General features: G+C 40.4%; 1 protein-coding gene across 5 annotated transcripts in view; it reads right to left on the bottom strand.

Moving 5' to 3' along the window:
• PALLD (palladin, cytoskeletal associated protein) overlaps positions 1-20,606 on the bottom strand; it is a 343,963-nt gene that overhangs the window by 32,969 nt on the left and 290,388 nt on the right. For 4 of the 5 annotated variants that reach the window (XM_075127793.1, XM_048847662.2, XM_075127794.1 and 1 more), the window contains 4 exons: positions 7,964-8,099; positions 4,388-4,489; positions 3,771-3,821; positions 2,129-2,350 (listed from right to left, as the gene is read on the bottom strand). In XM_075127793.1, coding sequence (XP_074983894.1) covers positions 2,129-2,350; positions 3,771-3,821; positions 4,388-4,489; positions 7,964-8,099 — 511 coding nt within the window. The remainder of the gene's footprint in view (positions 1-2,128; positions 2,351-3,770; positions 3,822-4,387; positions 4,490-7,963; positions 8,100-20,606) is intronic. The other variant, XM_075127792.1, reaches the window with a different exon arrangement.

Genomic DNA, 20,606 nt, shown 5'->3' with positions numbered 1-20,606 from the left:
CACAGCCTGAATCAAGAGCTCAGAGATAAAACCTTCTAATAAATTTTTCAATAGGGTGTTGAATCTGACACTTAATTATATCCATTTAATTATGTCACTATGTTTATCTGGTTACTGCAAGGAGGCCGGGTCCTTTGGGATTTGCCATGATGACGACGACGACGACGACTACAGTTAACTATAACATGGAAATCCAGTGTGGACTGCACTTAAACACCACCAAGATACATTCTTTAGGATTACATTAACGATTAGAGATGAAAAGGTATTAGGTCTGTGATACACAATCTGTGGCTACTCATTTCAAGCTCTTTCTAGAGAAGCAGACTACCAGTAAGAATAGGTGAAAAGTAGGAAACACAGGAGTGTTCTAGATAAAATGAACAGATCAGAGGGTTTCAGGAGCAGCAGGCCAGGAAAGCTTTCGTAGGTTATATAAAGAGGCCTGCTATTTGTAAAAGTCTCTTTGGAAGTACTTATGTTTGTCAAGCGATATTTCTTCTATTTGGACTCTGAAGGGATCAAAGCGACCACAACGTTGTGTAACAGAGTCAAACTGTTGAAAAATAAAGCTCAGAAATAAAGCTGAACATCAAGAAGCTGAACTTTCAGCTGAACAATAAAGCTGAACTTCCAGGGAAGCTGCGCCAGTTTTCCCAACTAGTCTTGCCCTGGCAACACTCCAAACACATTTGGTCTTTCTATAATTTTGTGTAACACTATATGCTAACAGCATTCTATAAACACATTTTTAAAATGTATATTTTCCTCAAACTAAAATCCTAAATACATTTATTATGTAAATTATGTAGCGCCCTTGCATTTCTGGTAACTTTCCAATGTGGCCTTCGCTGCTGTGAAGGCTGGGCTTCAATGGAATAATCTAAATGAAAAAACAGTATCTAGCCACAAGGGGACACTGTGACAACCTGCCACACATTACTGCTTTCCTCCCATCTTTCCCTGCCCAGCAGGACAATTATGAAGGTACTTGCTTTATGAATGAAGCCAACAAGGAACCAGTGCTGCTTTTGTTTTCCAGTTACCTAAATAGGTCGGTAGATTACTGGTTAATCATTAAAATTACTAGGCACAGTCTACTAAACAGGACATTTTCTTCCACACTAATTACCTAGTATCAACAGAGATTTAACATTTTCTCAAAGGAAACCCATCCTGAGCGCTGTGCACCACACCAGGAGATGCTATATTGTTATGTTTTGAACTTTAAAAATCTAAAAGAAAACAGTGATGCTTGGCATGTGGGCTGTGGAGTAAACTCCTCTAAGAAATCTTTGCCCCGTCAATGACAGTTTCCTTTGACAAGGCTTCACTGGAAGGTATGGTGACCTTTGAGAAGATTTTGAGATGAACAAACTTCTGTCATTAAAAAATAAAAATTACAGAAGCATGAGGAGCACCATTACAATGTATCAGAAATATATGGGACATTTTTTGTAAGTAACATAGGAATCTAAGTCCCATTTTGAAAAATGACCTAAGTCCCATTGACTTTCAATGACAATTAAGCTCCTAAGTCACGTTTGAAAATGGTACTTGGGTGATTTGGAAAATTTTACACCCATTATATATGGCTAAGGTGACTGGGAGATGGTTAGCTGTGCATCTTTAGAGAGAAACCCCAAGATGCAGATCCTCAGCTGGTGCAAATCACCATAAGTTCACTGGCTTCAATAGAGCTATGACAATTTCTGCCACCTGATTGGGGGGCATGGATCAGCATTCACGTTGCACTCTCCATCAGTACCCAGCAGCCCAGGCTGTGGAAGCTAATTATCCAACCAGTGGACCAAATTCGGTGATGAAGGTCACATGGCACCTGAAGCACATACACTAAGAAGATGTCACCTAAGGACCTGCCCCCAGCCAGAAAACGTGTTATTCTTATAATTAGGGTGACCAGATGTCCCGATTTTATAGGGACTCCCAATTTTTGGGTCTTTTTCTTATATAGGCTCCCATTACCCCTCACCCCCATCCCAATTTTTCACACTTGCTATCTGGTCACCCTACTTATAATACACAGAACACTTGTTATTACAGAGATAATCAATACAATAATTCAGAAGTTTCCACACTTCTGAAGAGATTTCCTTCTTTCTCTCACCTTTGGCTTTGGATTTCCAGCCACTCTGCATGTAAATGTGACTGGCATTCCTTCAAAGATTTTGTAATGTTTCAGCTTCATCTCAAAATATGGTGCCACACTGTTATCAGTGGGCTCGTCTCCATGCTGCACCTCATCATCCGATTCCTCCACAGGAGACCTCTCCAGGCGGTATTCAATCTCACTGATCAGTCTCTGCTCAAAGCTGGAGACTTTATATTCCTATCGGACAAGGAAGGTTCGTGTTACTGTCTGTCATCATTTACTACATAATATGATGTGATTCGAATGAATTTCTTTCCCTAAGTCTTTGACAATTGATTAGGATCTTACATATAAAAGGAAATTGTATCATGTAGAAGAAAAACATAACAATTTGTGCCAAAATGAGATTCTTATAAAACAATGAAAACATCTGGTACTAGGCATACATTTCATATTGTCCTAGGATTTAATTCGTAAGAAAAAAAGCCATTGGTTGCTTTCCTTCCTCTCTCTTTTTTTTCCAAACACACAAAGCATATCATCATATATTCTTAAACAGTTCATAAAAAAAAAAAAAAACACTGATTTTTCCTGGAGGGTGCAGGCAGATTTAGGGTGGGGTTTGTTTCCAGATGGCCATGAGACCATATGGTTCACAGCTGGAGTCTGTGAAGAACCTTACTGCAAGTAGTACAATAAAAATACCATTATTTTGTTTACATTTTCCCTGAGCAGTGACAAAGCTACATTACTGGCATATGACGACAACTGTCATATTTTTCTCACGTCTCCAGCCCCAACCCAATTGCTGCCACAGATTGCCCTTGCTTAAAAAACAGTGACACAAATAAATAAATAAATAAATAAATAAACAAACAAACAATAAGGAATGTTTAGTGTGAAATACACAATTTGTTTAAATTTACTACTGATTTGTACCCATAAGAAGATACTCTGCATCTAGACATGTCTGAGGTAGGCTTTATGGTAAGTGAACTGAAGACTAGAGAGCAGCAGAAATCTTTATTTATCATTGATTTTCTTAGGCTGCAGAAAATAGAACAGCCTTTTGTAGGTTTTATATTATTTCTAACTATTCTTTTTCTTATTAATATTGGTATCTCATGTAAAGTCTCCTTTCGCAGATTCTCCCTCTGCAAATTAATTTGATCTGGCTGACGACATTAAGCCCCTCATCGCGACCCTCTGACTTGGTTACAGAAAATAATGATCACTTTGTGCAGGAAAAAAGTGAGAGAAAAGTTGAATTTTGGTTATAACAAACATTTTGCCTATTTCTTTACAAATTTCCCCATGAAATTTTATCCAATTATCTCATTATTCATGTTGTATATATTCTACATTACTTAGATGAGCCAATGCAGGATGCAAAGCATCTCGCATCAATGGATCTCAGAATTACTGGGGAAAGATATTTGTACAGAGAGCTATCATGGTAGTGTTGTTAAAGTTAATCTGTCTGCAGTTGCTTACTAAATATTAAATTAAATTAAACACCATGTGTGTAAGTGCACCCCAGAAATAAGTTATTAATGTTTGGCCACTGCAGTGTTATTAAAGGAAAAGGGTAAAGGTGAAAGGTACAGGAGACAAAAAGTCAATAGACAAAAAAGCAAGAAAGAAGAAAGATGAAAACCTTTTGATTATCCACAGGATTCATTATAGAAGCATCAAGAGAGCAAGCTTCCTGTAAGGGCAGAAAGAAAATGAAGGCTAGCAGTAAGAAAATCAAGAGGAATCCACTACAATTTCTGGGAGTTCTTTCAGAAGAAAGTACTGCATGTGGTAACATAAGCAAATGAATGGCTGAACAGCAACACTGGCATCAGAGCAAAAATGGAAAATTGGTTTACTCGGCTTTTTAAACAGACTTTCACTTCTGATTTGGTTTGCACACAACAGTACAGATTACAGGCATACAAGACAAGTTAGTCTCAGGATAACAGAGGATGTATTTTTGCCTTGAGAAACTGAAGGGTTAGGATAGGATAGAATAAAAAGAAATGAAGCTCAAAGTGGGAAGCAGACATTTGAGAACGCTTTCATCTTATTCAGTGTGGAAAAACTGAGCAAGAAGCATGGTATTCTCTGCTTGATTGCTTTTGTGTATAAATCACAACTTCTGTAGTCAAATCCGTCCTGTCTTGTGTGTATCTATCCTACCATATGGACCTCTCTAGTAGAATGTTGTCTGAAAAGAACAATGGAAAGGAAATGATTATTTTACTGTGCAAGTGCAGAGTTATGTAGCACCTGTGTAGTGGGCTCTTCATCTGGTTCCTGTATATTAAAGACAGTTGCAGCATTGTCAGCACCCAGTAGTCGACGTGCCATCTTCTCCTCATATGTTAACCTCTGAACCAAAATAAAACAAAAAAGGGGGGTGGGAGGAAAGGAAAGTGGAGAAGGGGAAGGGGAATTAAAAGAAAGTTATTTTTTCTCTTTTAAAAACTTCACGGCAGGTAACTTAGAGAGCAACTAATGTTCCCATGGGAAAATCTGAGAATCATTCAGTTTAGAAATAAGTTAGCTTCTGTGTCATATTTTCTGTATTGCTCAAATGTATTGCTGAAATGAAAACAGGATCTTTATTAAAAATCCATCTCCTCTATTTGTGGCATCAACATAATTTCCACAGAAAACAATTACACTCCCAAACACAATTATTACCTCGGAGGAGAAACAAGCAGGAACAGCAGATACTATTATGAAGAAACAAAGAACCCATTTCACACAAACGTTCTTCATAATTGAGAACAATATAAAATATGAAAATGTAAGAAGTGCCACAAGCATCATGGTTTCTAAATAAATATTCTTAAAATTCTCACTTAAACCTCAGTAGCTCTAATATTATTCCCCATAAACAAAAATATTTTTTAACTAAAGTAGTTGGGTAGTGCAGAGTGTGTATACTGCCAACAAAATAATAAAAAAGGTAGGAAATCATTAGTAAACACCTTTCAGACTCTTGCCTCCTAGAGCCATGATTTGACCTTTGCAACATTATCACAATCACATCCACCACCCACAAAATACCAGCTTCATTCCCCCTCCATAGAGAACACAAAGTGGTTAGAAATGGATGTTTGCTGGTTGTTTTGGATTCTAAGTAAGAAAAGCACCTATAAAACAGATATAGTATAAGGATTAAAAGTAGCTTTATCGTAGGCCATTTCTGAAAGTAGGTGAAGCCTCTTTAATTTAGGTTTACATACAGTTATCAAAGAGAATAGCAATGGGATTAAAATGAAACTTTTTTGCTACTGTTTATCAGTACACATTCCTATCTGCTCAGTAGTTGAATGCTTCTACTTCCCTCTATTGCCCGTAAGTTTCTACATCAGAACCACATAAAGTTCAATTGAGAATACCAAGGAGAGTGTCTCTTTCTGTTTCTCCATTTGTCAGTGAAAGAGAGGACAACTTTATATAAAATATTATCTTCCTGAGAGATTGTGATTTCCTCTTTCTTTTTACCCTTCTGCAGAATAAGGGAACAGTTTATAAGAGACACTGTAATATAGGTTTCAGAGTAGCAGCTGTGTTAGTCTGTATTCACAAAAAAAAAGGAGTACTTGTGGCACCTTAGAGACTAACAAATTTATTTGAGCATAAGCTTTCGTGAGCTACAGCTTACTTCATCAGATGCATTCAGTGGAAAATACAGTGGGGAGATTTATATACACAGAGAACATGAAACAATGGGTGTTATAATACACACTGTAAGGAGAGTGATCACTTAAGATGAGCTAATACCAGCAGGAGAGTGGGTGGGGGAGTGGGAGGAAACCTTTTGTAGTGATAATCAAGGTGGGCCATTTCCAGCAGTTGACAAGAACGTCTGAGGAACAGTGGGGTGGCGGGGAGGGGGGAATAAACATAGGGAAATAGTTTTACTTTGTGTAATGACCCATCCACTCCCAGTCTCTATTCAAGCCTAAGTTAATTGTATCCAGTTTGCAAATTAATTCCAATTCAGCAGTCTCTCGTTGGAGTCTGTTTTTGAAGTCTTTTTGTTCTAATATTGCGACTTTTACGTCTGTAATTGAGTGACCAGAGAGATTGAAGTGTTCTCCGACTGGTTTTTGAATGTTATAATTCTTGACATCTGATTTGTGTCCATTTATTCCTTTACATAGAGACTGTCCAGTTTGACCAATGTACATGGCAGAGGGGCATTGCTGGCACATGATGGCATATATCACATTAGTAGATGTGCAGGTGAATGAGCCTCTGATAAGTGTGGCTGATGTGATTAGGTCCTATGATGGTGTCCCCTGAATAGATATGTGGACACAGTTGGCAACGGGCTTTGTTGCAAGGATAGGTTCCTGGGTTAGTGGTTCTGTTGTATGGTGTGTGGTTGCTGGTGAGTATTTGCTTCAGGTTGGAATATAGAAAAGGATTACTTGTGGCACCTTAGAGACTAACAAATTTATTTGAGCATAAGCTTTTGTGAGCTACAGCTCACTTCATCGGATGCATTCAGCTGTAGCTCACGAAAGCTTATGCTCAAATAAATTTGTTAGTCTAAGGTGCCACAAGTACTCCTTTTCTTTTTGTGAATACAGACTAACACGGCTGCTACTCTGAAACCTGTCACTATAATATAGATTAGACCTAAAATTTAGGTTTAGTAAAAAAAAGGTTTCACATAGTTTAACATTAATAGAAATTGCCATTAATTTTTTTCCTTCTAAATTGCAACAAAAATATTCCCATGTATTTAAACATTTTCTTGCAGATCAAGTATTGCAGCATTGTGACAGTCTATCATGGGAACTAACTAATGTTCCCATGTGACAGACTTCTGACGAGTCACTTACCTTCTCTGCTTCTTATTTATCTATGGCAAATATTCAAAAGCTCTTTAGTGATTTAGAAGCCTAAGTCCAATTTTCAAAAGTGACTTAGGCACTAAAGGTATATCTACATAGCAAAAATAGACCCACAACAGTGAGTCTCAGAGTCTGGGTCAACTAATTTGGGCTCATAGGGCTTGCGCTACCAGGCTAAAATAGCAGTGTAGGTGTTCAGCCTTGGGCTGGAGCGTGGGCTCTGAAACCCAGTGTGTATGTGTGTGTGTGTGTACGGGGGGAAGACAGGGGGAAATGTCTCAGAGCCCAGGCTCCAGCCCAAGTGAGAACATCTACACTGCTGTTTTTAGCACCATAACCTGAATTGATCCAGGCTCTGAGACTCGCTGCCATACGTCTTTTTTTTCCCCAATGTAGACATACCCCAAGAAACCTAAAATCCTTTGATTATCAATGAGATTTCAATTATTTCTATATCACTTAGACGCTTTTGAAAATTTTGCCCCTCATTTACAAAATGGGGAAGATAATCTACAGCATTTAAATAACGTTCATCATTTAAAACAGATCACAAGAAAGATGTCAACAGCTGATTCTTGGACTACTATGGTTTCAAAGACACTTAAAACAATCCCTTAACTGAAAAATTCACACAAGGTTTGAGAGAGTTGGTGTTTCTGAACAACTGGTGAACTTTCTCAAAAGTAAATTAGAAACTTTTTTATTTATGTCTGACAATGCATAGAAAAATGTTTGGCTCAAAACCTTTTAGATGTGCACATGGCTAATCTGTATCCACATGCTTCATAACAGCATTTCTTCCAATTGTTTGTTACACCCACTTGTTTTGTCTCATCTTAAGATTAGACTGTAAGCTTTTTGAGGCAGGGACTGTGCCTAGCGCAATGGCCCTAATCCCGAGGGAGCCTCTGGGCACTATTGTAATACAAATAATAAATTATCTGAGAAACTATGCCCAATCCCCCCATTACATGTTATGTTTAAATACCGGCTGGCCATTGTTCAAAAGTTCTTCCTTGAAACGAAGTTTTCTTTCCAGGTCTTGTATGACAGCATCTTTTGTCCCTTGAATCTCTTCATCAGAAGCTATCCTAGCAGTTCTGCCTGTTTTCTTTGGAAATCCCCTGCAACATAATACAAGAAAGTAATGTTTTTTATTAAACCATTAACATTTAAAAATACCTGGGTAAAATCCTGCCCTTACTGAAGTCACTGAGTTTTTGACATTGACTTCAGTAGGGTCAGGATCTCACCTACCCTGTCCAAACTCATGAAATTCAAGCTGTGAACCTGATATTCTATTTTTTTTAAAACTATATTCTTTGTGTTGTTACCACAGTTGTTACCACAGTTATCAGTAATAATGCAGACGCTCAGCTGAAGTCATACAATTCTTCTTCTAACTCACTTTGTTGTGATGTGAGGGTCCGTTCTATGGCAAAAGTTTAAAATGTTTCTTTTTGATTTTTTTCTCAAGCATTAGTTCAAATAGGAGTTGAAATGGTGCTGAAGTGGGTGCCAACATAATACACACAAAAAATAGCAAGCAAAGTTAGCAATGACACTACAACAAATATGATAACAGCACCTGTAAAGAAGGCATGACTAGTTCAGCAAGAATGACAGGGAAAGTGGGGTGTGCATTGTACATACTGTTGCCCCTTTTTGATATGAATGGGTGGTCAAATTTTAGGGCCCTGGGAACATTCCAGTTGGAAGTAGAAATTGATGGAGTCTGGTATTTTCTTTGATGCAATCTTGTTTATTTACAAAGAAGGTACCAAGTTCTGCTTCTCCAAATGCAGGAGAAACCAAAAGAAGGAGCAGTTTCTCAGCTTACAGCCCCCAGCCTCGTTTTGTCTTTGATCTCTAACTTTTTCCCAGGTCACTCCTCTGGGCCAGAGAAAATGGGTGGTAAAACGAGATGAAAAGCTTGTACATTTCAGCACCTGTAGGGTTGGCAGAGTAAAGATATGTATTTAACAGGACCTTTTGGGGCATTGCTAAAAGAGGGCAGAGTTGAAGTTGCATGGTTTTCAAAAGTCTGAGTTTTGCTTAACTGAGCATTCTGCAAGGTGGTGACATACCACCAAGCAACTTTAATTTTGTGTTAATGTAGAGTTTTGCCACTGAATTGCTTAGGAAAAGATATGTTATTGGTAGAAGTTAGTAGTCTCTAAGGTGCCACAAGTACTCCTTTTCTTTTTGCGAATACAGACTAACACGGCTGTTCCTCTGAAACCAGTCATTTAGGCAGTTGTTCATATCATGTCCCACAATTTGCATACCGAAACAGCCAGCGCTGCCTCCCATAGTCTGGACACCATCAGCCTGGCTTAAGTGGTCCCCCCAAGCTATGCCTCTGACCCATTCACTGTGTTCCCCCCTACAATTTAGCCCCCCCCACACACACACTGCAAGCAGAGGCTAGTAAAGTACAGATTTTCTCAAAAACAACCAATCCAAGGCTTGTCTACCACCGGTTTCCATTTCCCACCCCTTCCGCAGCTGCAACCCCTCTCCCTTTCCCGGTCCCTACCTCCCCTCAGAAGTCATCTAGCTCCTCTCCATTACAAAAATTTTGGTTAGACTGCTGACTATTCTCCTGTCTTCACAGTAATCCTCCCCATAAATTAAAAACACGTTACAACAGAGAACTCATGTAGCCCCCTACCCTCAGAGCAGTGCCATACTGTGGCTTCCGGGAGCTTCATGGTGTGGCCCCCGACCCAGAACCCTGGCTGGAGCACCAGAGCAGGAGCTCGTGGGTCGGCTTACAACAGCTCCGGCCCACAGGCCATGGTTTACCCAACCCTCCTTTAACCCCTAACTCATATGATTCCAAATTAGGATCACTAACCATATCCCATACTCTCCTGAGGCACAACAAATATCAAAGGAATCTGACTAAGCATGCTGATTTTAGAGGACTTAGGGTATGTCTAGACTGCAATTAAAAGCCCATGGCTTGCCCATGCCAACTGACTCAAGCTTGCAGAGCTCAAGCTAAGGGTCTTTTTAGCTGCAGTTTAAATGTTTGCACTTTGGCTGGAGCCCAGGCTCTAGGACCCTGTAAGGTGGGAAAGTCCCAGAGCTCAGGTGGCACCATAAGCCTGAACGTCTACACCACAATTAAAGAGCCCCTCATTGTGAGCCCAAGTCAGCTGGCAGAGGCCAGCCCCGGATGTCTTTTTGCAGTATAGACCCCTTAGAAAGGTCAACATTTAAGGAGAAGTTGTGATGCAATCTTAACTAGAGTGGTGTAGCCTCAGCACTATAATTAACCCATGTTACTGTTTGTGAATACATAGTGTGTAACAAAGTTTTCTCTTCCTAGCACAGCTGGAAAATGACATGGCAATACTGTTTCTGAAAGACTAGTCAGTCCCAGAGCCTGCTTTACACTGGGAAACTGAACCAGCACTGAAAGCACTTTTCAACGGTGTGGCCTCATGACAGGAAAACAACTGTTTAAATGCTGGTATACAAAGAAAAAAGCTGTTCTCCATACCGTTGCAGAAAGTACACTCACACTTTCAGAAAGTCTCAGTCCCACTATCTGGAGTGATTGAAAATGGATTTGTCTAGTCTGCACTAGCATCAAAACCATTTTCAGTACTTGTACAAGGGATTCACTACTGAAAATAATGGTTAAATTTTCTAGTGTAGACAAGGATATACTTATTCAGTTCAAGCAGTGTGGAACTGACCACTTCTGTCAGGTCTCTGCATTTTTAAAACAGTAGCACATCGGGGTTCCCATCTACAGCCTGAAGAAGTTGCATAATGCCACTGTAACCTTCGATACTGGCTCAGTGCTGGATTTTCAACACCCCAGTGTTTGAGGGTTGTCAGATCTTTGATTTTGGTATAGCCCATTGTAAAGAGAGATGCATTGCAATATACGTAACTGGATCCAGGTCAGATTCCAAACATCCACACACTTCGGGGTGTTTAGACCTGGGGTTTTGGTCCAGACCCATTTTTATTTAAAAGTGAAACTTTTTTCTTATTGTGAAAATGTTAATGGGATGATAGAAAAAATCATGCTCTCCTAGTTTGTGCTGTTGCTAGGAACATTTAAAATTATTTAGAATTTAAGATTCATAGATGATAAAGATGTAAAAAGATTCCAATTAGGTTAGAGCATCTCAGTCCATCTTCCTGTCAACACATAACTAACTAGTCAACTGCTGGTGCTGGATCTTTTAAAATTAGTAATAAAATGGAGATACCACGTATTGGGTGGTTACCTGAAAATATTTCTATCATATTTCTCAGTCATGTTTCCAGGATAGGGAAAGGAGGTAATTCCTTATATATAGCCTTGTACTATAATTTTAGTGTTTATTAAGCTGATATGGTAGAAATGAACTGTCAGAAACCAATAAGAAAACAAGTGAATTGATGCGGAAGACTATAATTGGACTCGTTCTGCTTGAAACATTTTATATTCTGTTACTGAAAGTAAATTAATAGTGGGGAAATGGATAGGTTACTGTTAAAAAAAGATAACATTTTCCATATCAACTGGTGACATATAGGCTATTTTGAGAAGCGAATCACAACTGACTAATATACAGCAATACATTAAGAAACCACGCTTTCATATCACATGCTACAATTTCATATTTTAATCACTAAATTCAAGAAGCAGCTTAGCAAAATACATCTAGGTCCCAATCATCCCACGCACTACCTGGCACACAGATGTCCAAAAAGGAATAACCTACAATAAGCCCAAGAAAGTTACACACAAAGCGGGGTGTTATGCTGCCCCTGTGCCAGTACTATTTCAGTTTTGCACAGCACATGGGGAACTAGCATGGAAGAAGTGTGGTCACCCAAGGCTTAGGCTTGGTGAGGTCAAGGCAGGATAACATTGGTCCAGACAAATCTGCATACTGTTGTGGGCTGAGTGAAATGGCATTAAACCTGTTGACTGTAACCGACACTTTTCATTTAAGATAGTGGTAAGAAACACAACAGCACCTTTATAAAACAATAGCAGCCACACCCCAAAGACAGGCACACTTCCCAGAACAAACTCGTACATTTCACTGCCCAAAAACAAAGGCACATGTGAGATCGCTCAGGAATTCAAACTATACGGGAGAGCGGGTTGGCTGGGTATTGGTTTTAGTAGAGGTGTGCATGTCAGAGAGAGAGAGAGAGAGAGAGTGTGTATGAGTGAGAGAGAGAGAGTGTGAGTGAGAGAGAGAAGCAGAAAGAAAAACACCACAGAAACAGACACAGGCCCTGCGTATAGTACACGCACAACAGCTATGGCACTGTAGTGCCATAGTGTGGATACTTCCTATAGGTTTCAGAGTAGCAGCCATGTTAGTCTGTATCCGCAAAAAGAAAAGGAGGACTTGTGGCACCTTAGAGGCTAACAAATTTATCTGAGCATAAGCTTTCGTGAGCTATAGCTGAAGTGAGCTGTAGGTCACGAAAGCTTATGCTCAAATAAATTTGTTAGTCTCTAAGGTGCCACAAGTACTTCTTTTCTTTATACTTCCTACAGTGACAGAAAGGGTTTTTTCAAAGCTATAGGAACTCTACCTTCATGAGCAATGGTAGCTAGATTGAGTAGGTTGACATAGCTGTGGTGCTGAGGGATGTGGATTTTTCACACCCCTGAGCACTGTCGCTATGTCGATCTAACTGTTAAGATTGGACCAGGCTACAGAGAAGGAGCAGAAAGCCAGTGACAAGCACTCAGAGCACAGCCCTGAGAAAAATCTTACAGAGAGCTTTTGGGCCAAGGCTGATTGAAAGGAGGTTGGAACTGTGAGCAAAGAAGCTATCTCCTATTTGATTCCTCCAGTGTTCATAGAAACAGGCCTCTGTACATTTGTTGTAAACAAACAGAATTGCATCACAGATACCTGTCTCACTCATCAATTTCTCCTCCTAACAGAAACAAACTCCAGGGCCCCAAGCTTTGGCCACTCGCTTGGGTCAAAGGGGGTAACAATATGTTTATCAACAAAATTTACGTAGATTTACAAAACATGACTCAAACAATGAGGTAGCTACTTCAGGCAACCTGCCTTTGATATATAACTATAAAAAAATGTGTACAGCTAGCAGCCCTCAAAAACCTTAGCAAATAGATATGCCTTGTAACAACTCTGGACTGTTTTGGACTGGGGCTGGAGAGAGGAGATAGGAGAGCTGTGACCCCCCATGGAGATGATCTATTCCTATTCCAAAGAGGATGGAGCTCAGCTGTTCTCAGTGGTACCAGATGACAGAACAAGGAGCAATGGTCTCAAGTTGCAGTGGGGGAGGTCTAGTTTGGATATTAGGAAACACTATTTTACTAGGACAGTGGTGAAGCACTGGAATGGGTTACCTAGGAGGTGGTGGAATCTCCATCCTTGGAGGTTTTTAAGGCCTGGCTTGAAAAAGCCTTGGCTGGGATGATTTAGTTGGTGTTGGTCTTGCTTTGAGCAGGGGTTTGGACTAGATGACTCCTGAGGTCTCTTCCAACCCTAATCTTCTATGATTCTATCCCCCTCTCTTAAATCACACTTAGGTATACCAAAAAAAAGTTACATACATTTTTTGACATGAGCTTCAATATGGCTACAAGCAAATGGAGATAAATAGAAGGACATTGGGTGTGTATGGTCAGAAAGGTGGTCATGCTCTTATGTAGCAAAGAGAGAAGAGAAACAACACTGCAGGGACCTGGAAAGTGGGCCCTTAGTGAATGGGAGAGATTCAGGAGACAAAGCATTGGCCCCATCAGGGATTATGTATGCCATTGCCACAAATCACTGCCCCTTCCCCAGTGGAGCTCTGCCAGTGGCCACTGGTGCCCACTCATCTCATTCACCATTGGATTTACAATTTACCCTCCAGGGCATGGCCCCTGTAATGAGCAACATCAGCTCCCTCCATGGTTGTTGCAATCCGTTCAGACCACCACCTCAAGTGATTACCATTCTACTGTTTTGGTTGTCACTCAAACCATCTATTCACTGGCTTTTGCAGTGGGTTCACCATCTCTATGTACTTATCTGGACACACTGTGTCCTGAGACTTTTCTTCTTGTTCCTGGCTGCTCACATGACTATGTTTAGCCTATTCTAGGGAACAATAGACAAAATGCTGCTAATTTATTTGTGCATTTGAATGTGAATTTTTTGTCTAATATAATCTTCAGTGCACAGTGGGAGGATTAAGACTGTAGGACACAATAAGAAAAGGCAGAATTAAAATATAGGTGCAAATAACTGTCAGCACAAAACTGTGGCTGAAAATGTTATGCTGTCTTTCAAAATCAGGCCGAAATTTCCATGGACTTCAAAGGGAGCTTCAAAGGAGCTCAGCACCGCCAACCCCCCTCCCCCCGCCCTTCTTATGAAGGGACCCAGATCTGGATTTAGATGCATAACTTCAAGCATGTAGATTTGAATTATTTTGGCCAGAGAGGGCACAGGGAAACTGCCCATAGACACTCCACATATTTTACTTTTAATTATTTCACATGCAGAAACTTGACAGCAGGGAATTTTGGAACCTTGGCTCAATTCCAGCCTGTTTTGAATACTCACTGTAACATTTATTTAGAAAGCAGGCCAAACCAGCAACACTTTTCATGCTTTGATTACAGTGTGCACATTGGATGGGATTTTTTCCACTCCTCCGTCCCACTGTTCTGACAGAGTAAACAAGGGCAACAGGCTGGTGGTTGTTACAGTCCCAAGGATGTGTTCTCTTTTGCCATCAGCGTGGCTCAGTTTCACAGAAATCCAAATGAACATTAATTTGATTCTCCTTTTATAACCAAAGCCTTACAAAAGTCTGTTCTGGCTTCTGGCACATAGCAAATTCCCATCCATGTAAAGTATTTTCAATTACTTTAAAATGCAGAATTATGGTAAGCATGGATCCCAAGCTTTGAAGCTGCAGCTGCACATAAAGAACAAATGTTTTTAGTTTGGTCTTGTCATGCATACTATAAGGTTTTAAAACCCCTGTCATAAATATAAAGGGAAGGGTAACCACCTTTCTGTATACAGTGCTACAAAATCCCTCCTGGCCCGAGGCAAAACCCTTTCACCTGTAAAGGGTTAAGAAGCTAAGGTAACCCCACTGGCACCTGACCCAAAATGGCCAATGAGGGGACAAGGTTCTTTCAAATCTGGAGGGGCGGGGGGAACAAAGGGTTTGGTCTGTCTGTGTGATGCTTTTGCCAGGAACAGATCATGAATGCAGTCTTACAACTCCTGTAAAGTTAGTAAGTAATCTATAAGTAATCTAGCTAGAAAATGCATTAGATTTTCTTTTGTTTAATGGCTGGTAAAATAAGCTGTGCTGGATGGAATGTATATTCCTGTTTTTGTGTCTTTTGTAACTTAAGGTTTTGCCTAGAGGGATTCTCTATGTTTTGAATCTGATAACCCTGTAAGGTATTTACCATCCTGATCTTACAGAGGTGATTCTTTTTCTTTAATTAAAATTATTCTTTTAAGAACCTGATTGATTTTTCATTGTTCTTAAGATCCAAGGGTTTGGGTCTGCATTCACCTGTACAAATTGGTGAGGATTCTTATCAAGCCTTCACTAGGAAAGGGGGTGTAGGGCTTGGGGGGTATTTTGGGGGAAGATGTCTCCAAGTGGTCTCTTTCCCTGTTCTTTGCTTAAAACGCTTGGTGATGGCAGCATACTCTTCAAGGACAAGGCAAAATTTGTACCTTGGGGAAGTTTTTAACCCAAGCTGGTAAGAATAAGCTTAGGGGGTCTTTCATGTGGGTCCCCACATCTGTACCCTAGAGTTCAGAGTGGGGAAGGAACCTTGACAACCCCCAGATTCCTCCCAGTAGTGCTAATTAAATGCACTTGGACTAATGAAGGACTGCCTATGCAGAGTCTTGACTAAGGGATGATACCCTCAAAATGAAACAAAGGTAACAAAGTTCATCTACTTCCCCCAGGAAAGTATCTTAAGAAAAGGGCAAGAGACTGATTAAAAATCAATCTTACCCATAGATCAGCTAGGATGAAAGTTGGTATGTACAATACATATTTCCCAGCATGTTTGATCCTTTTATCAGAGATTCAACAACAAAGAGGGAGCCATTCACCTAAAAGCTGGGATCGTATCACCCAGGACTGTCATTTCTGCAAGGCATGCAATTAAAATGCATTTTCACCTAATAAAAACCAGAACCATTTTTTGAGTTTCTAATCAAGCCCACTCCACTTGTGCAAATTATCAGCTTATTTAGGTTTTCATATTGGCATTCATCACCATAAGTATCTGAGGACCCAATCAGTAAAGATATTTAGGCACCTAACTTCCATTGTTTTCAATGGGAAGGAGACTAAATATCTTTGAAGATCTGGGCTTGAGTGCCTCCTGGCTGCTATAATTGAGATTATGTCATATCCATTGTGAAACATTTTTCCAAGGAATGGGCAGGCACGTTTGATTTCAGTTTAAAAAAAATCCAGCCCTTTCTGAAATTCTGGTAATCTAGGCAATATAAATTGTAACCCCGCCCCGTACAATTATTATAAAGGTTGTGTTTTGAACTGATAGTCATGAAAATGAAGAAATTAATATAGCATTGACTGGAGCCAAAGCTAGAGAAGAATGACACATGAATTTCCCTACTCAACACAGCCCATGGATCTTAGTCTGAAACACTCTAGTTATTGCAGTCCTGGGTCTCTCTTAAGCAGTGACTGACAAACATGCCAAATATATGTGATGTGAACAAACATCCACTAGGGACTGAGAGGAGGCTAATCTCAGTCGTATTTGTGATTTATCCAAAATCAACCTTGGTCTCCAGTTGTTGAAAGGCTAGTGCACTAAGCATCCCCTGCCATCAACAAACCATAACTTGTTTTTATATACAAAATCAATTAATATCTGAATAAAAAGAAAAGAAGCTCCTCTGACTGATTTACAGACATTTATGTGACATCCCTTCATAAATTATTTGTCTGAAGTAAAGTTCTGTGCTTTGGCCAACAGGGACAACATGTATAGGATACTAGCCAGGTTGGTAGGCCAAAAAGCTACAAAACAAGGTAAATAAATCAGTACACACTCCCTCTCTCCAACAGAGTGCACGTGCATCACCAGTTTGTTTAGATTAGGCTGACAGTAAGTCTCTGGGCATTTTTAAATGTTTTGCATATGCATCTGCAGCAATCATTTGGAAAAAGAAATAGATAAAAAGCATCTGGAAAATAAAGCCTTCCAGATGCAATCATGGTCAAGATGCAGGAGGTCATGGTTTTGGCTACTGCACCAACCCTACGTGTCTTTTTCCTTAATGTAAATTTCTTGGTCTATACTTTACTTAGCCTTGAGTAACTCACAAATAAAGTAACTCTCACACTAAGAATAATGGATGTTTTAGTTCACCAGCAATTAAAAAAACAAAACAACAACAAACAAAAATAAAAAAAACACAAACCAATGCCACATTTCATTTGGGTCAAACCAAAAATGAGATTTTTTGGAATTCTCAGAGTATCAAAAAGTAAAAAAGTTTAATTTTGGGTTGAATGAAACATTTTGTTCAACCCAAAACAAAACATTTTATTTCAACTTTAACTATTTTTTAAAGGTTTTTGTCTGTTTTTGGGGGGGTGGTGGTGGTGAGGGGGTTTTCAATAAAATTGAAGGAAATTTCAAAAAATTATCGCAAACCAAAATCTCAAAATGGTTTGACATTTTTGGACTTTTTTTTTACGTGAACAATTTGGCAAAACCAACACAAATTCACAACACATTTCAGTGTAATTGAATCTGCATTCTTTGCCAAAAAAAGTTTGCCAAAAATTTTTTTGCACAGCATTACTCACACAAATATTTGGTTTATAATTGTGACTCGGGCACAGCTTGGCATTCAAAGTTCAAATGCATGTGTAAGGATGGGTGGTTAGAACCTACGTCTGCAGAGCCTGTGACAGCTGACAGTCCTACAGTGACACCAAGAAACCATGCAGAGGCACAGCCAGAGAGCACTGTGGAGAATAAGCGCCGCAGGAAGTATCGCCCAAAATGACTCACAATGACAGTACCCTGCAGCCCTCTGATTGGCCAACCACCCTATTTAACCCTGGAGAGTGCCCCAAGAGGTTGCCTGGACAACAAAACAGACTTTGGGCCTGCTGCAACTCCAGACTGGTCTCTAGCCTGATCCTGAGCCTGACTCTTGCCTCCTGATTCTAGCCTAGTATTATCTCTGATCTCCAGTCTCCAACGCTGCCTTGACTTTGACCCAACTTTTGCTTACTCAGCCTGGTTTACAGTGATTCCTCTGACCCCTGCTCAAATACCACTGTCCCTGATATGTGGACCCCAGCATAGCTGCGACCACTAGGCCAGACCGCCTATGCCCCAGTCCCTTACAGTATGGATATATGGTGGTTGTATTTAGTCATTTTATTTTAAGAATGCAAAGATGATATTTTCTGTGGTAACTCATGTGCACATTTCATTAAATTTAAAATTTCCTTTTAAAAAAACAACCATATTTCACAGGACAACCAAGGAGAATCAAAGAATCATAGAATATCAGGGTTGGAAGGGACCTCAGGAGGTCATCTAGTCCAACCCCCTGCTCAAAGCAGGACCAATCCCCAATTAAATCATCCCAGCCAGGGCTTTGTCAAGCCTGACCTTAAAAACTTCTAAGGAAGGAGATTCCACCACCTCCTTAGGTAACACATTCCAGTGTTTCACCACCCTCCTAGTGAAAAAGTTTTTCCTAATATCCAACCTAAATCTCCCCCACTGCAACTTGAGACCATTACTCCTTTTTCTGTCATTTGCTACCACTGAGAACAGTCTAGAGCCATCCTCTTTGGAACCCCCTTTCAGGTAGTTGAAAGCAGCTATCAAATCCCCCCTTATTCTTCTCTTCCGTAGACTAAACATCCTCAGTTCCCTCAGCCTCTCCTCATAACTCATGTGTTCCTCGCCCCTAATCATTTTTGTTGCCCTCCGCTGGACTCTTTCCAATTTTTCCACATCCTTCTAGTAGTGTGGGGCCCAAAACTGGACACAGTACTCCAGATGAGGCCTCACCAGTGTCGAATAGAGGGGAATGATCACGTCCCTCGATCTCCTGGCAATGCCCCTACTTATACATCCCAAAATGCCATTGGCCTTCTTGGCAACAAGGGCACACTGTTGACTCATATCCAGCTTCTCGTCCACTGTAACCCCTAGGTCCTTTTCTGCAGAACTGCTGGCGAGCCATTTGGTCCCCAGTCTGTAGCGGTGCATTGGCTTCTTCTTCCGTCCTAAGTGCAGGACTCTGCACTTGACCTTGTTGAACCTCATCATATTTCTTTTGGCCCAATCCTCTAATTTATCTAGGGCCCTCTGTATCCTATCCCTACCCTCCAGTGTATCTACCTCTCCTCCCAGTTTAGTGTCATCTGCAAACTTGCTGAGGGTGCAATCCTCACCATCCTCCAGATCATTTATGAAGATATTGAACAAAACCGGCCCCAGGACCGACCCTTGGGGCACTCCACTTGATACCGGCTGCCAACTAGACATGGAGCCATTAATCACTACCCTTTGAGACCGACAATCTAGCCAGCTTTCTATCCACCTTATAGTCCAGTATAGTATAGAATCTGCTCATATCCTTGACAGCCATATAGGACTTAGATTCCCAGAGAGCTACATGTGGCGGTCAAGATGAAGAACACAGGGAGGACAATAGGGCAGGAAGCTTTTAACAATAGGAAGCAGTATGGTCTACTGGGAAAGTCATTGGATGAGGAGTCCTTGGTTCTAATCCTGGTTCTGCCACTGACTTGCTGTGTGACCATGGGACAGTTACTTCACTTCTCCATAATTCTGTTTCCCCTCCCACCCTTTGTCTTGTCTATTCAGATTGTAAGATCTTTGGGAAAGGAGCTCTCTCTCTGTGTAGTGCAGTGCCTAGCCCAATGGGGTTCCAATCTCCGCTGAGGCCTCTAGGTGTTACTGTAATACAAAACAACAAGAACAACTGGGTTCATTAGTTTAGCAGAATGATGAATTGTCATTTTCACAAAGGGTTCCCATAGAACTTCTCTCCCTTGGACCTGTGACAAATCCTATTACAAACTGGAAAACTAAAAAACAAAAACAGCCAAACCTGACATTTGCTGAAATTCAGTTCATTTCAACTGCAGAAAACTTTCACTTCAGATGTATTTTCATGAGCCCCAGAGATAAGTTTGGCAGGGATGAATGAACATTACGGAGATGAGATGAGCTCCCTCAGAGGAAGAGAAACCACCTTAACCTTTACCCTCAATTTGGTGGTGGAATTTTTAAGCAAGGGGCTCTCAGAAGCCCCATCCAACACATGAATGTTTTGGCATAAACCACACTGACTGTAAACTCAGTTTGAGGAAACTGTGATAGACATAATTCACAAAACCAGGAAAATAAATGCCAGATTTATATAGGACAGCAATAAATTGTGTTCTAAAGTGGGGGATGTCCTTGGTAATGACGGACCGAGTGAGAGTTATATGGTGACAACATGTACATGGGTGGCTGTCCCTTATGATGCTCACTATCATCACTGACAGATGCAGGGAACCTGGAGATCAGTAAAACATTTGGCATATCAGTAGTTACTCAG

The sequence above is a fragment of the Caretta caretta genome, chromosome 4 (assembly GCF_965140235.1).
Source record: "Caretta caretta isolate rCarCar2 chromosome 4, rCarCar1.hap1, whole genome shotgun sequence".
NCBI classification, from domain to species: Eukaryota; Metazoa; Chordata; order Testudines; family Cheloniidae; genus Caretta; species Caretta caretta.
Note: the sequence above shows the minus strand (reverse complement) of the source record. Positions and strands in the feature narration are given on the sequence as shown.